At 47.7% G+C, this 14,645-nt stretch overlaps 2 protein-coding genes across 2 annotated transcripts; both read right to left on the bottom strand.

Moving 5' to 3' along the window:
- Positions 1 to 243: 243 nt before the first annotated feature.
- ags3 (alpha-1,3-glucan synthase Ags3) lies at positions 244 to 7,541 on the bottom strand (the record flags this gene model as incomplete). The annotated part of the gene is made up of 4 exons (XM_057221415.1): positions 244 to 292; positions 349 to 6,915; positions 6,970 to 7,145; positions 7,194 to 7,541. The coding sequence occupies 4 exons, from the start codon at positions 7,539 to 7,541 to the stop codon at positions 244 to 246; spliced, it is 7,140 nt and encodes a 2,379-aa protein (XP_057071687.1).
- A 4,588-nt stretch (positions 7,542 to 12,129) lies between these two features.
- N7516_008695 (BAR and SH3 domain-containing protein) lies at positions 12,130 to 13,729 on the bottom strand (the record flags this gene model as incomplete). The annotated part of the gene is made up of 4 exons (XM_057221414.1): positions 12,130 to 12,996; positions 13,056 to 13,172; positions 13,234 to 13,551; positions 13,616 to 13,729. The coding sequence occupies 4 exons, from the start codon at positions 13,727 to 13,729 to the stop codon at positions 12,130 to 12,132; spliced, it is 1,416 nt and encodes a 471-aa protein (XP_057071686.1).
- Positions 13,730 to 14,645: the final 916 nt, after the last annotated feature.

Genomic DNA, 14,645 nt, shown 5'->3' with positions numbered 1-14,645 from the left:
CTGAGGCTCTACATGATTTGAGAAGACACACAAGGCCGATCATTATTGTCCACTATCAATGAGTACAAATACGGTGTTCCAACGAATCTGCGACTGTACACAATTGTCCATGTTTGTATGTATTAGGAGACTAAACAGTATTTATTAACCAAACAAAAATGAACCCCGACTCCTTCCCATCTATCTATATACTAAGACACAAAATTTACTGCATTATAAGTCAGATCACCAATGGTGATTGATCTAGGGCCGGTTGAGCTGTTCACGGCGGTAGAAGAGGAGGAAACCAAAGCTATAATCACGGTTAGTACAATGCCATAAGATGAGTGACGGAGGATGGTAACTGACCTAGCCAGAAGCTGGAAGAAAAGGGCGATCCAGAACCACGCATTTCCAACCGCGTCCACTGACGAACCAACAGGCGGGGAGATGTCTCCTGGGCCAACCTTGTTTGGCGCGAATCCACGAGCACAGATAGTGGCGATAGATCCAAGAGCCTGGGCGGCCAACAGGACGAAAACGACGTGCACTCTTGTCAAGGTCTGTAGGAGAATCATTCCCAAGCCGACTTGTTGAATCTCATCGAGAACTCCGAGCCAGAGCCAGAGACAACGGGATGCGATAGCTCCGGAAGTCAAACCTCCAGCCCATGGGAGATAATACCCGATGTTGGAAGTTCCCCACCATGTTTGTGCCCATCGCGGTGCACCGATACTCAGACCGAAGACGGGTAAGATCCAACTGTGCTCCTTGGACAAGAAACGGAATAGTAGCATCACACCCACCCAAAGGACAACGAAGAAGAAGAGGACGAGGAGAGCGACTTCCCATGGTTTGGTATGTTGAGAGGACCAGAGGAATGACCAGTTTCGACCGAATGCCGCGGAAAGGAACCAGTTCTGGATGATGACCATGAAGAAGAACCAGAGGACGATTCGGCGACGGAAGAGGGATGTGTAGAAGAAGAGGATCTTTCCGGGTGCTTGGCGATAGTACTTAGGCAAGCCAAGGGCAAGAAGTACACCGATAATGAAACAAACTGCAGCAATAGGCATCACCACAGCTGTGAGTTTCCAGGAATTGAGGGCAACCGTGGAAACACCTCCCACTTCTGCTGCAGTGACTTTAGAACTCCAGTACCACAAGGCAACAGTGTAGAGCTGTGAGATTCCCTGGATAAGACTTGCGCGGAACATCCAATCCTTCACAGGGACAGCACCTTGATCACCAAAGTTGAGAGCGAAGAACAGGGAACCACTGGAAGACGCTGCGGCATATACACCTGCGGCGACATTCTGAGCCCACGCTTGACCGAGTTCCGAGAGTGCGAACGGAGAAACGCCCATGGTGACGAATGCCATGGAATATATGAACCAGGGGAGAGTGAGGACAATCACAGACGGGAAACGGAAGAAGAGGCACCACCAGGCAATGGAAGAGACGCAGTAAATTGCCGCGATAACGTAGAGCTTGACTGCTGTCTCACCAATCTGGCCAGCCAACAGGGTGATCTGCGCAGAGTTCGTTGCAATAATCTGTCCGAGACCCAGGAATAGAGCATAGACAGGCCAGTTTCCGACGCGCCATCTCATGAAGCGCTGGACGGCGATGGGTCTCTTGTATCCCAGACGGGAGAGCCACTGATCAATTTCATCTGTGTTGTTCGCATCAGAGTCTTCGGGACCTTCTGTGACGAGGTTATACGGTATGTTCTCGGCGGGTTTGTCCAGGTCACGTCCTTTGGGCTGTTTCTTCAGCTGCGCATCGTTGTACATGTAGAAGAACTTCCGTTCGCTCTTCATGAGATAAAGCTCAATACAATAATCTGAAATTGAGTTTTTCTTGTTGAGGTTGGCGAGCATGGTTTCGAAGTTTCGCGTGAAGTGGCCCATGCTGTCCGTAAAGGTCGGGTCGACCTTTTGCAGATGGAAATCGGGTTGATTATGGTCGTTAACAACAGAAGGCAAGGAGAGGACAGATATATTCCGGCTCTCGTGAGCGAAAGGCGCATCTGGATCGGAAATGTCACGAGCTAGTCTCACCGGAGAGGAGTCCCTTGAGAGGAAACGCGATGACTCCGAGGCCGACGAGTCAGACTCGCCACGAGTGTGATTGTTGTTTCTAGGGTGTGTTGCAACATCCTGAAGAGGTAAGTTGACTGCTGCCATGGCCTCTTCTTGGGTGATCAAGTTCTCCTGTGGTGTGACAAAGCCCTCATCGTCCGTGGTATCACCGTCGATAGGCTCGAGCATCTGACTCTCGCGCGGTGACTTCTTGGTGAGACGCTTTCTTCCATGTCCTGGTCCAGATCGTCGACCGAGCGATAGGTTGCGGTTTAACGTGTTGCCTCTGTTGCTTTCGGCTGCTTGCATCTCTTGAGCTTCGACTGCCTGTAGCTGGAGAAGGGAAGGCTGAGCGGGCTGGGTCTGTGATGTTCTGTTCGCATCCAAAGTCCCCGGCAATGACAGATGTGATGAAGGGCGGCTGATCATACCGGAGTCCCGTAAGCCTGGGGTCTCCCAGTAGATCTGAGACTCTCGCGCCGAACCTGCAACGGTGAGTTGATTCTTTTGGCGATGGACGTGGATAGAAGTCCGCTGTAAGACTTCGAGCTTCTGAACCCACTCGAGGACGGGGAATCGCTGCTTGGCAGAGTTTGCACGCATCTCCTGTCGGGTCTCGAGTGACGAGTCTAGGGCAGATTTGATGGCGGTTCTCAACTGGTGCAAGAGATGGCGGGCTGAGTCGGATTCCACGGTGTACCACCAACCAGGCATCTGGCCTAGACCTCCGATGCGAGAACCAATTCCAAGTGCACCCTTACGGCCAAACTCAACGGCAATCAATCCAAAGGGCTCGTCACGGGATGGGATCAAGGCGAAGTCGGCACCGGAGAACACGAAGGGAGGAAGGATCGTAAACTCTGGCTTCGAGAAGACACGGCCTGGGAACATTTCCATAATGCGCTCCAGCTTGATAGCGGCGAGTTTACCATAGAGATCAATGAGGGGACCAATACAGATCAGCTGCACATTAGGCCGGGCAGACAAGACAGCCGGCATAACATCGGCAATCAAATCGACTCCCTTCTGCTTTGACCATCTTCCCACAAACACTAGCAAGTCAGCGTTAGGGTCCTCGTTCAAACCGGCCCATTTCTGTGCCTGGAGTTTGTCATTGGCAGACTCGTCAGTAGTCTGAACCGAAACTTCCGTGTCGGGGTCTTTCTTCAAGGCGCCTGTGTCAGAGGGATCTGGATTGGGAAGACTGCCAATCTTGGCAAGACTCCAGAAGATTGGATAACGGGCCCATGAGCGCTTTCCATACTTCTCGGACACACCTACTGCACCGAAGCCGCGTTGATGGAATCGCAAATAGCTAGCACCGGTGTGAAGCAGGTTGAAAACGTTGCCGAACTGACAGTATTTGGTCGCTACTTCAACTGGGATATTGAAGACAGAACAGACTTCTTTCTTCTCTTGTGGGGTTCTCAAGGCCCAAAGACCCTGGAACTCGGCATTGTGCAATGACAGACAAACTGGGATAGTGCGTGACGGGAGCAGGTAAAGCGGTGCCACGCAGCCGTGGAAATCGTTGATGTGATAGAGATCGATGGAGGGTGTTCGCTTTATGACCTCTGCGATACATTGATTCCAGGCCGAATAGTAAATTGCACTGTCAAGGTCATCCATACGCGGAGGATAAGGTTCCGCCTTGGTTTGCTGCCGGAAAACCGGAGCATCAAGGAGAACGTAGGTGATGTTATCGACAACGTGATACTGCACCTGCACCGAATAGGGATGATCCAGGATCGTCACCACGAAAGGCTCAGCAGGTGTATCCTCGGGGTAATCAATATCCCCGACACAAGGAACCACCCAAATAAGATTCTGGTGCTTCAGATTCTGTGACATGAGCTGCGCCATTACTCCTAGACCACCAATCTTGACTTTGACCTTCCAGTCCTGGATGTCGTACTCCATGGTGGCAATCAAGACAGTGCGGCGCTGGTCACTCGCTCCCGCTGCTGTCAGAGCCATGTTTCCTGGCACACCCTTGTCTTCCATGTCGATCTCTTCGAAATCATTGTCTTTGGTGAATGTTCCCTTGATCCGGCGCCAAAATAGTACCGGGAATTTATCGGCCTTGGTGACATTGCCATTCATGTTAAGCTTGACACGGTAGAAGTTTCCGATGAAGATGAAGACACCAGCCAAGCCCATAAGAATCGGAACAACCCAGAGAAGAATAAAGAGGATCAACTGGGCCCATCCCGATCCGACGGGGATCATTTCGTATCTTAGGTTGCCATCATCGAGGGAGATAGTCCAACCAAGATGCGGGAATGGCGGCAGGGTGGTGATATTGATGACGTTTGATGAGAGATAGGACGGAGGAAGCTTTTGAACTGAAGACGAGTTGCCGACATCACCATAGACCTCGGAATTATCAGGATTACCGGCACTGTCTGAGCCCCAAACATTCAGCTGGCCTATGGCTGGCCATTCGTAAACAAAGTCGTAGGTCCAGCGAGACGTTTTAGAATCGTACTTCATCTTGCTGTCCATTCCTGCATCATAGCCGTACTGGTTGTATGGACCGTTAAACCACAGATGCGGGAATCTTCGGACTCTATCACTCTCATGATCACCTTCCTGGATGTAATCACTGCTTCCAGTGAGTCGCGAGAAGTACTGGACTCGTATATGAGTTCCCTCCCACTTCTGGGAGTCTGTGCCAGTGAAGCTTGGGATGGTAATACTCGTATTGCCACCTTTATACGCCTCCCATTCATTCCAGCTCCGACCAAAGTCAGACGAGTATCGGAACATGTCTGCACCGGCAGCTCTGTGCTGGAGGTAAAGGTTGTCGTTAGACTTGTGGACCAGAGTGGTAGAGTAATTGGCAAGCGGAGACATGAGGGGGTTGTCATGAGCACCGAGGCGCAATAAGAACTTGTCGGTCGAATTGGTGTAGACTCCGGAAGAGGAAACGTTCTTGACGGTCAGTTGGTGGATTCCATGGTGGACATTTTTCAGATTTGCAGACCATGTCCAAACAGTCGGGATTTCTCCGGTGTATGCATGGCTCGTGGTCCGGGCCGAGATTTTGGTGCAGTTGACACTAGATGTATCAAGCTCGGCGGTGATGTTCTTCTCTGTTGTAGAATTCAGATAAAATGCCTTTGTGATGCTGTCACAGTCCATCTCCGTGGAATATCCAAGCTGGATAGGCATGGTTTCACCCGTGTCTTCTGAGGATAGCAACCGAGCATCGTGTCCAGGGAAGAAATCGGTGACAGTAGGGCCGGGTTCGACGAATTCGGACGCCTTGACATAGGCCCGGTATTCCCATGGAAGCAGCTTCATTTGACGGACACATCCGTAGGTGTTGTCGGACGACTTGGGGCCATCTTGCAAAGTCAGCTCATCGTAAGGATAGAAGAGATTCTTCAATTTTGTCCCTGAGTCAAATGGAGCCAATAAAGACCCATTCACGGAGGTGCAGTTGCCCCCGTATGTTTTGGTCGAGTTTCCGTTTTGATACACAAGCCAGAGGGTCTCGTTGGCTTGGATTTCGTTTGTTTGTACCCCTGGGAAATAGCTTCGCAATACAGACCAAAGGCCAGTAACCGTGGGAGTGGTAGAAGAACCAGGAAGGTAAATGTCTTCTGTGAGTTGAGAGATCGTTTCAAGGAACAAGCCGTCTTGAGCGACGGGGTAATGGGCTCGAATCTCGAACATGCGCTTCATGATGTTGCGAATTGGATGGGCGGGATTCCGCTGGTCGTATGTGACAGTGATATCATTGCAACCATTACGCCCCTTATCGATAGGGAAATCGTAGAACTTTTCGGTGTTCAAGTTGAAGCAGCCTTGTGTCCACCATGCGGTCTGGTATGTCATAGGCTGCCGGCCGAACATATAGTTCGCTGCAGTAGCGTCGAAGACGTACATGTCCTGCTCTTCTCCCCACAGGATAAGAGGGATTCCAGGAAGCTCCAGCGAGATGATGTACAGACCCAGGAGGTATTTATCTGTACCATTCTGCAAAGCCGGCCAGCGGAAATTATCCTGGTTTGAGACACCATACATATGCCTCGGATCGATTTCTCCGGTGAATGCATTGAGGAAATCGTTGTTAATGAGCATATCATTCCAGGCTTCGATGAAGTCGGTAGGCAAGTCAAAGCCGGCAACCAGATTACCGTCCATCCCCAGGAAACGGGTCATCGAACGGTAGATGGTATAATGAAATGCGGAGCTATCCAACGCTTGCAGCCCATCCTCTCGTAGGAAAGCCCCCTCCGAGGTGTTCGTAAGCTTCGCACCCTCGCCTGCACTACCCACACGCTGATCTGGCTGGCGACCGCGACCTAGGTAGAGACTGCCAAAGGTATCTCCGGAGGTGATCTCGCCGGGGAGGAAGAAATTTTTCTTGCCAAGTTTCTGTGCGCATTCACGGTAGACGGGGAGCATCTGACTCATGGGCTCGAGGGTCGACTGCACAGCCTTATCAAAGCGGAAACCGTCGATATCTAAACTCGCAATTTGAAGGCAGGAGTGTTGAACGATCACATCGCGGACAGGCTTGTGCCATTCACGCAGGCGATCCTGCACGGAGGCAAACTTGGTAAGTTGACGCTGCCAGTCGGGGAAGTTACCAAATGCCTCTAGCTCTCCATATTGATCAAAATCGCTGTTATAGCAACCATTCAAGTCTTTAACGTCTCCGTCTGCTAATGGGTATCCATCCTCATTCCAGAACTTAGGATAGTTGCAAGTCTCGTTCCACTCGTTACCGAACTTGAAATCGGCATATTCTCGGTCGGTAACCCATTGGACTTCATATTCCGATGCTTTGAAATCGGCGGAGTCGTTCAGATGGCCTTTGAATCCGATCAGGTTGCTCAATCTGTGTTTTAAGATCAGTCCATGAACACCCGAAGATGTATGAGTATCGACTTACGTTGCCAGTGTGTTATCCATCAACACATACATGTTCCGTTTGTGGATCTCGTCGACGGTCCGCCTCCAGTCGTCCAGTGTTCCGTAATGCATGTCGAGGAGAGTGGTATCGACCGGCGAGTACCCATCGTAGGCCCAGGGCAAGTTCATCAAGTACGTTCCAGCGAAGTAAATGACCTGTTGGGGTTAGCGATAAAATCATTCTGAAGCTGGACCTTAACTAACCTTGAATCCCATTCCCTCAATATAGTCCAGTGTATCTATCAACCCTTCCAAATCACCACCGTGGCGCATCTGGTTAGAGTTGATGACATGCTCAAAGGCGGTTCCGTTGATATCGTCATTTGTAGGGTCGCCATTGGATATACGGTCCAAAAAGATCGTATATGTGGGCATGCGCCAGTTATCTGGCGACGGATGGTACTCATGGTCCGGCCATGCTCCCCAATAATCGATTGGGGATGCAGCAGTTTTGTTTTCGTTCAGATTGTATTTAGCGAGTGGTTCGTCATATGGCCAACAAAAGGCATAGACGCTCAAAAACGACAGTATGAGGAAAGCTGAGCGCTGCATTTCCGTGTATAATACTGTTATCAGCAGTAACCTGCTGCCGGAAAGATGCGCAACTCAAAGAACGAATGAAATGAGCTTTTAGCGAATAACGAGAGTGAGATGAGTGAAAGAACAAAAAAAATCATCTGAAACAAGCTTCTAGCATTTTACTGCTTACTGATTTCCAAGCTTTTACAGACTACATATTTTCATCTTTTTTTTTTTTTTTTACTATGGGGAACAAAACCCTTATCGGGCCGAATGGATGAGAGCTATACATAGACGCCGTACACTCTACAAGACCCACGTACATCCACCCAGTCAGATTTTATCGTATCCACTGACTTTTCGCCTCTACGTGGCTGGCTTTTGGGTCTATGTCTCAGATAGATCCAAAGGATTTTATGTATTCTTTGCTACAACATAGTAATTATTAGCAAGAGACCTTGATGTTAGTGCGCTTAACCTATTCTAACTTGGGTACCTAGGTATATGTGCGATTTAATATTCTCATGAGAAATTTTATGGGCTCACAAAGTGAGGCGGTTATGCAAAGTGCACCTCTTAGCCATTTAGCTGCATCGGAATACTAGTGTGGATGTACGTTGTATGGCAAAAAAAGCTTTTCAAATAGTTAACATACATGTCTTAGGTCAAAGCACAGCCTTTGTCTCTTTTTTTCTTTCTCTTTCACTTTCGAACTGCATCATGCAATGCTACCGATAATCCTAGAGGGTTATCTTTGTCATTAATTCAAAGTGGAGTGAGGGAACTATTCTACCTTACACCGTATAACTATGTTGTAGACTAAGAAGTATTCCAAAGACATTGAAGAGCGAGACCTACCCCTCTCTATCTCCAAAAAAAAAAAAGAAATACACAATACTTCGGACTATTTTAGGGATATTCTGTTTTGCCCTGAAATCTGAAATCTCTACCATTTCGTATGGAGTCGATTCTTTTTTTACTCGGTCCCACTTTCGTCACATCTTCGGTTTCCGAGACCACTATATCACCAGAATCCCTGGGATGTGAATCAGGGTGAAAATAATTCCTCACTCTGAGACCTTCAAATTCCTTTGATAGATGTTCTTTCTTAAATTCACTATGCAACCCAGCCCCCTGATTTATTTCCTTGTTTTGATGCATACGAATTTGATCTCCCGTGTCTTAGATAGAAGCGAGCGAATCCACACTACATACATATGCGCCTAACGATCCCGTCACACCTCCAGTTGCAATCCCGAGAAAAAGAAAGGGCTCATCCCAATGATTTCGTGTCAGTAATCCAATGACGGGGCTCGGGATCGCACAGAGTAATCTTCAATAGTAACCATAATCATGATATCTTTACTTTTTTTTTTGCCGCGCTCAGGCACTCGAAATAAGCATCGTTATCATGGGGTGTGCGGCCCAGATGTCGCACAGACATGCGACTTCAACGTCCCAGTCACATTCTCAATCATATTCGAATGGTCTATCGGAAGCTTATTTTCCGTGTCAGATTATACATGTTTATACATGTTTATACATATGTTGTAACTATTTATGGTGATATCCACGTGCTACCTATACGTATATCCATATGTTGTACTCCGTACGGAGTACAGAGTACAATGATACATCATGCCCCGATAAGGATAGTTTAAGTATACTAGTCTTACTAAATATAGCCGAAGGCATCAAGCCAATGATTACAGCCAATGATTGAACCGTGTGGCCATATATGTAACTGGTCTTGTTTCGAGCGCCCCATACAAAGTGGATCAAAGTTGATTTCAGTCGATTCAGAACAATCTCTATGATACTCTCACACCCTGTTTAGGAACAGGCTAGGGCATATGTGCTTAGCTTAATTCCAAATATCGTCATGTATTGTCCTCTGTCGGGAAATGTCTTCTCTGCCACGCTGGAGCCTCGACAGGGGAGCATCGTGGCAAGTCCGCCACCTACCTGGCCCAGGGCACGACCCAACAACCTTTTTTGGAGGGGCGAAAGGGAAGGACCGAGTACCTATAGTGTTGGTGGGCATCGCCGAATAGCAAATTGCAAGGATTAAGTTATATCGCAATTGTATACAAATGGTACATAAGCACAATATAGTCAAAAACTCAATTTGATTAACCTTCAAAATAGCTACAACATATAACTATATGTGTCTTGGCTACTTCCAAGGTTCGTATCAACCATGTAAGTATTACAAGTACCTAGGTATGCTCAAAACAGGACAGGTTCAACCTTTATGTGTGTATATAACTACCTATATTGTTCATGTGCGATGGTTTTCAATGTACTCTTTACACTCCTACATCATTTATTTAGGATCAATACAAACAGTTAAATTTGCTTGGGCTAGTTTGAGGGTTTTGCTATGATCCAGTGGTAAAATTACACTGTACTTTGTCCAACACTATTCAGTGAAAATTTTCTATCTGGTGGTGTCCATAGGCACGATTACTGCCTAGGAACTGACCTATGAGCAGCCTCGGATATCCGAGACTCGCTGCATTGTTCGGTTCTTCCGGTTATTTTAAATCGGACGGTTCCACATAACCACCTTTCCTGCCTTATATTTCAGGTATCAATATCTTGAACCATGGCTGACTACCACATACAACCCGATTTTTACCAAAAGATTGACAGGGACAAAAGCATAAAATACTAGCAGATATATGTAGCTTGTCTGTTCTGCTATCATTACAAGTCATACCGCTCTCTAACTAGGTTCTAAGGGGCATGTTACAAGGCATACTCTGCTTCGTCTACACATATGATGATATAGACATAGTTAACTAGTTACAAGGTGTCGCATGTACCTTGCTTAATAACTAGCCCATCCCATTGATCCTTCCGTCGCGCTATTACGGGCGACAATAAGGAATCCTCCCCTGCCGATCTAGAGGCTGCCGTCTGGGACGGTGAAGTTGTAACTAACTTTAGCACCCACACTAATAGCAAGCCTCGTGTACTAGGTGGCTTTTTTACATTAGAAAAGGTGGATAATCGCCGGGTATACTAAGCACTTATATTTAGCTCAACAAGACAGAGATTCCACCTTGATTCTTATCTTCAGTCCCCATTTCCCACACACCAACCACCTAATCACTTCCAGTTCTTTACATTATAATTGTTATAACCTGCCTCTGGACTGGCGAGTTACAAACTAGGCCAAAAGACCATTATATCTAAGCATTACGCTCAGATTGTCCAGGCTCCGATATATATACTGCATGACATGACAATAATCTTCTCACATACGTAAAATGATACATACGACCATAGGGTGTGGAAAACAGGGCTTCCCGTCCGCTCAGCCGTACCTAAGCCACGTACTAAACGCGGCCAATTCTCAATGTTCCCTAAGACTGAAAACGGCGTCGGTTTATACCTTGGGTGTGGGTGATATGGGTGAGAATTCTGAAGCCTACGTAGGGTGAGAGAGGTGAGAACGGGGTGAGAGCAGAAGATACTGACGGGAAGCCAGGAGAAAAAAGAGAGAGAGAGAGCAATGCAACTGTATTCGTAGTGCTAACTGCTAAAGAAGAAGAAGGGGAAAAGAAGAAGGGGGAGAGGGAGACTACAGTCCTGTCACATAGGGTCAGGGGACCCAACAGATACTCCAGAGGATATCCAAAGGAAGCTTGAAGAGAGGGTCCAATCTTTATCTACACTGCCAACGGCTCGCAATAAATCTTTCAGTGATCTTGACGAGGCTTTCTTCACTCAACTCGAGTTCATCTGTGGTGCCTGGAGGAACCTTTCCGATAGGAATGATCATTGGCCCCGTGGTGGTAATATTGGCGGGTAGACCGTTCCGTCCACTGTGATCCTTTTCATCGAACGTGATTAAACCACGACCCCAAATCTCTAACTCAAAAGCCTGGCGCCGACCAGGTCGTCCGAACGCCTTGTACACTACCCAGCTGATGTGACCTTTTCTTCACAAGTTGTTGGGTAAAACATTGTAAAGGAAAAATCGCGAATTCCAATCTTGTTGGACTTGTGTACACTCATTAACTAACTAGTTAGTTAGTTATGTTGTAGGTGGTTTACATGACGCGGTGACTTAGGCGGTTAAAATCTTTGCAGGAATCGGGCCTAAAAGTATCACGGAAGTCCAGTCGCCTATTATCTCTTGCTTGGTTAGTTCAGTGTCCTTGTCAAATGTCTTGGAATCTATCTACAACATACTCCATACATCATTGTAAACCGTCGAATAATATCGAGATATCCCACTTTATATGGAGATCAAAAGCTTCCAAGGTTCCAAGGTTCATTTTAGGATGAATATTTACATTACCTTGTATAGGGCGGTTTGGCTTCCAGTTGCTTCGGTTAGATGAAGCGCCTGGATAGTCATACGCAACTAGTTAGACTGTAACAGGTTAATTGAACTTTGATTGATTGATTAAACAAAAAGGGAAGACAATAGATACTAAAGTGATAGGTAGCCATAACTACAAAGCAGCATACCAACAGGACAAGAGTTCATTAATCGTGTACTTGGATACCGGGGTAGGGGTTGGCCCGCCAAAGAAATCCCCGTGCGTCATTTTAATGCTTTTTCAATAGGCCGCCGAGGCCTCTCCGGGGTATCCAATGTCGCCCATTACTCAACATAGTTGGCAGGGAATGGTCCCTTCTGCCCTCTCAACTCGCCTTCCCACCAATCGTCCGTGCTATTGGTCTTCCGCATGACGCGAATGCGGTCTCCTTCCCGGAAACTCAGATCACCATTTCCCTGGCCATCAAAGTCATACAGCGCCGTGACAAACACGGGACGAGAAGCTGCCGGCGGTGGTGGCGGGGGCTTCTTCTTCCCAATGGCGGCAGCCATGGGTGATACCTTGGCCTGGAAGGCGTCTATGTTCGGGCCAGCGGGGGATCTCACCACACCTGATGGAACGGGAGTGGCTTGTGGCGTCGGCAAGAATGTCGGACGAGGGGGTTCGAAGTAGTCGCCGCCCGTCGAGAGGGGCTTCGATCCTGCGGTGTTTCCGACAGGAATTGCGCTGCTCTTATGGCTAATTGTTGACAGGGGCGGAGATGGAGGATATTCTGGTACACAGGGTGTCTGGCTCGACGACCCTGGTGATCCCCGGCGGAAAGAAGCTGAAAGCGAGCTCGATGAGGCAGTGCTGTGAATGCGATTTCCAATTGAGGGGCGTTTCTTATTATCCTGGTCGGCTGCGGCTCGTCGCATGGCCATTCCTTGGGTTAGCGAACCGAAGGATTCTATTTCGGTTTGCACGGGCTTAAAGGCAAACTCCCAGTCCTGGACAACCTGTTCCATGGCTGGTGGTGGAGAAGGGAACCCCTCTTCTTCACAATAAGTGTGAAGCACTGTGTAATAGTGCGCAAGCATGCGGTTTTGGATCTCGACCTGTGCTTCAAGAATGAATGGCGTCAGGGAGAATATGAGAGCGATCAATGTTGGAAGTCGCTGTCGTAGATCATGGTCGGCGGCTTGGTAAGCCTAGATCGCGATTAGTATTTCTTCTGCTATAAGTAGTATTGGGTATTTGCTATTTGTACCTCTTTGTTATTGGCAAGTTCGATTTCCGCTTTGGCGAGGCTCACATTTTCGCGATCGGTGCGCTTCTGCTTTTTCATGAGGCTATCAACACGTCCTTGGGAGATTTCAAAGTCGGTCTAGAGATTGGGACGTTAGCCACAACTAATCTACCAAGAGCTCTCATTCTTCATTGTGTACCTTCTTGTCATTTCGCTTTTTGATCGTCTTTTTCATCGGCGCAAGGGATTCCTTCGCTTGCGCAGCCGGCTGTGACATGCGAGTATCGACAGCACCGAGCTCATCCACGAGATCGGTACGTAGCTCGTCATATTCCTTCCGCAGTCTGTTGGTCCGTGCTAATCTGCCGGGGTCTGTATCAACGGCTTTGTGGTTGGATGGGGTTTCTGAGGAGCCAATGATAGGACCGTAGAGGCCGTCGAATTCGTCGACAAGGCGACTCTGGTAAGTTGCGATAGAGACCCAAGCATCACGCCAGGCTTGAGTAGATTCCACGATCTGATGAAATAACACGGATCAGGAAATTGGACAGAACGCGCGTCATCGGGGTAACATTATCTACCTTGCCTAGGAGCATATCTGCATCGTCGAAATCTTTTAGAAGCACAGCAATTTGGCTGTCATCTGCAGACGACTTTGTCGTCATGCGACCAAAGCGCCTTGACATGTTCTGCATGTTGGGCGATGGGGGGAGCTGTCAGAAGCTCGAAGGAAACACGAAACGGGGTTAGAGGAGTGATAACAAAAGTATTACCACACGGGCACAGCGTATGAAACGAGAATAAACTTTAATTCAAGTCCACATTAATCAATCGCAGATTTCAAATATTTCAAATGTAGGTACTCCGTAAAGTGATGAAGAAGGAAAAGAAACTTGGAAGGGGGGCTTAACGTCCCTTCATGACACATAACTCTCGGCCCCAAAGTGTTTCAGCCTTTCATGCGGCTCTCTCGCCCCACGGCCCCCCTCTCCCCCTCCAGAGCCATTGACATTTCGGGAAAGAGAGGATGTTCATCAACGCCCAGAACCCCTTCTCCACTCTATATCCATCCATGGTTACATACAACATAGTAGATATCAAATCAGGGGTAAAGGCCATCTTATTTATCTCATACATCGATACGAATTCTTATGATAAGAATAGTAAGCATCCCATTTTAAGGGAGCAATTAGCTTGTGCTCGAGTCATTGGAATTACGATGTAAGAGAAGTTGAGATAAAATGTAATCCATATGTACCTACCTAACCTTGGAAGGTATATAGTTATGGATGAATGGACTTAACCTATTGATATCAGAACTTTATCTGATCTCACGTGACCCAAATCTACCTCGTACCTTGGTAGGGGGCAAACATTACTCTTAAAAAAGTTTCATTGTAGATATTGTTTTGTCTTAATCATACATAATTCAATCATAACTAGTTAACTAGTTATTCAATAGTATGTTGGATGTCAGGCAACAGTGAGTGGACCCGAAACAGCCCCTTCTATTCCGGGTATAGCGCCCTCACCCTTGCCCCCGTTTGGGTTTAGCGCTTCGGCCATTTGTACCGGCTATATATAACCATCCGCCCTATCCTTAGTGGACGA

This window comes from Penicillium verrucosum, assembly GCF_028828655.1.
Source record: "Penicillium verrucosum strain IBT 35672 chromosome Unknown utg000003l_segment0_segment0, whole genome shotgun sequence".
Classification (NCBI taxonomy): Eukaryota; Fungi; Ascomycota; class Eurotiomycetes; order Eurotiales; family Aspergillaceae; genus Penicillium; species Penicillium verrucosum.
This window is presented reverse-complemented; position numbering and strand designations above follow the sequence as displayed.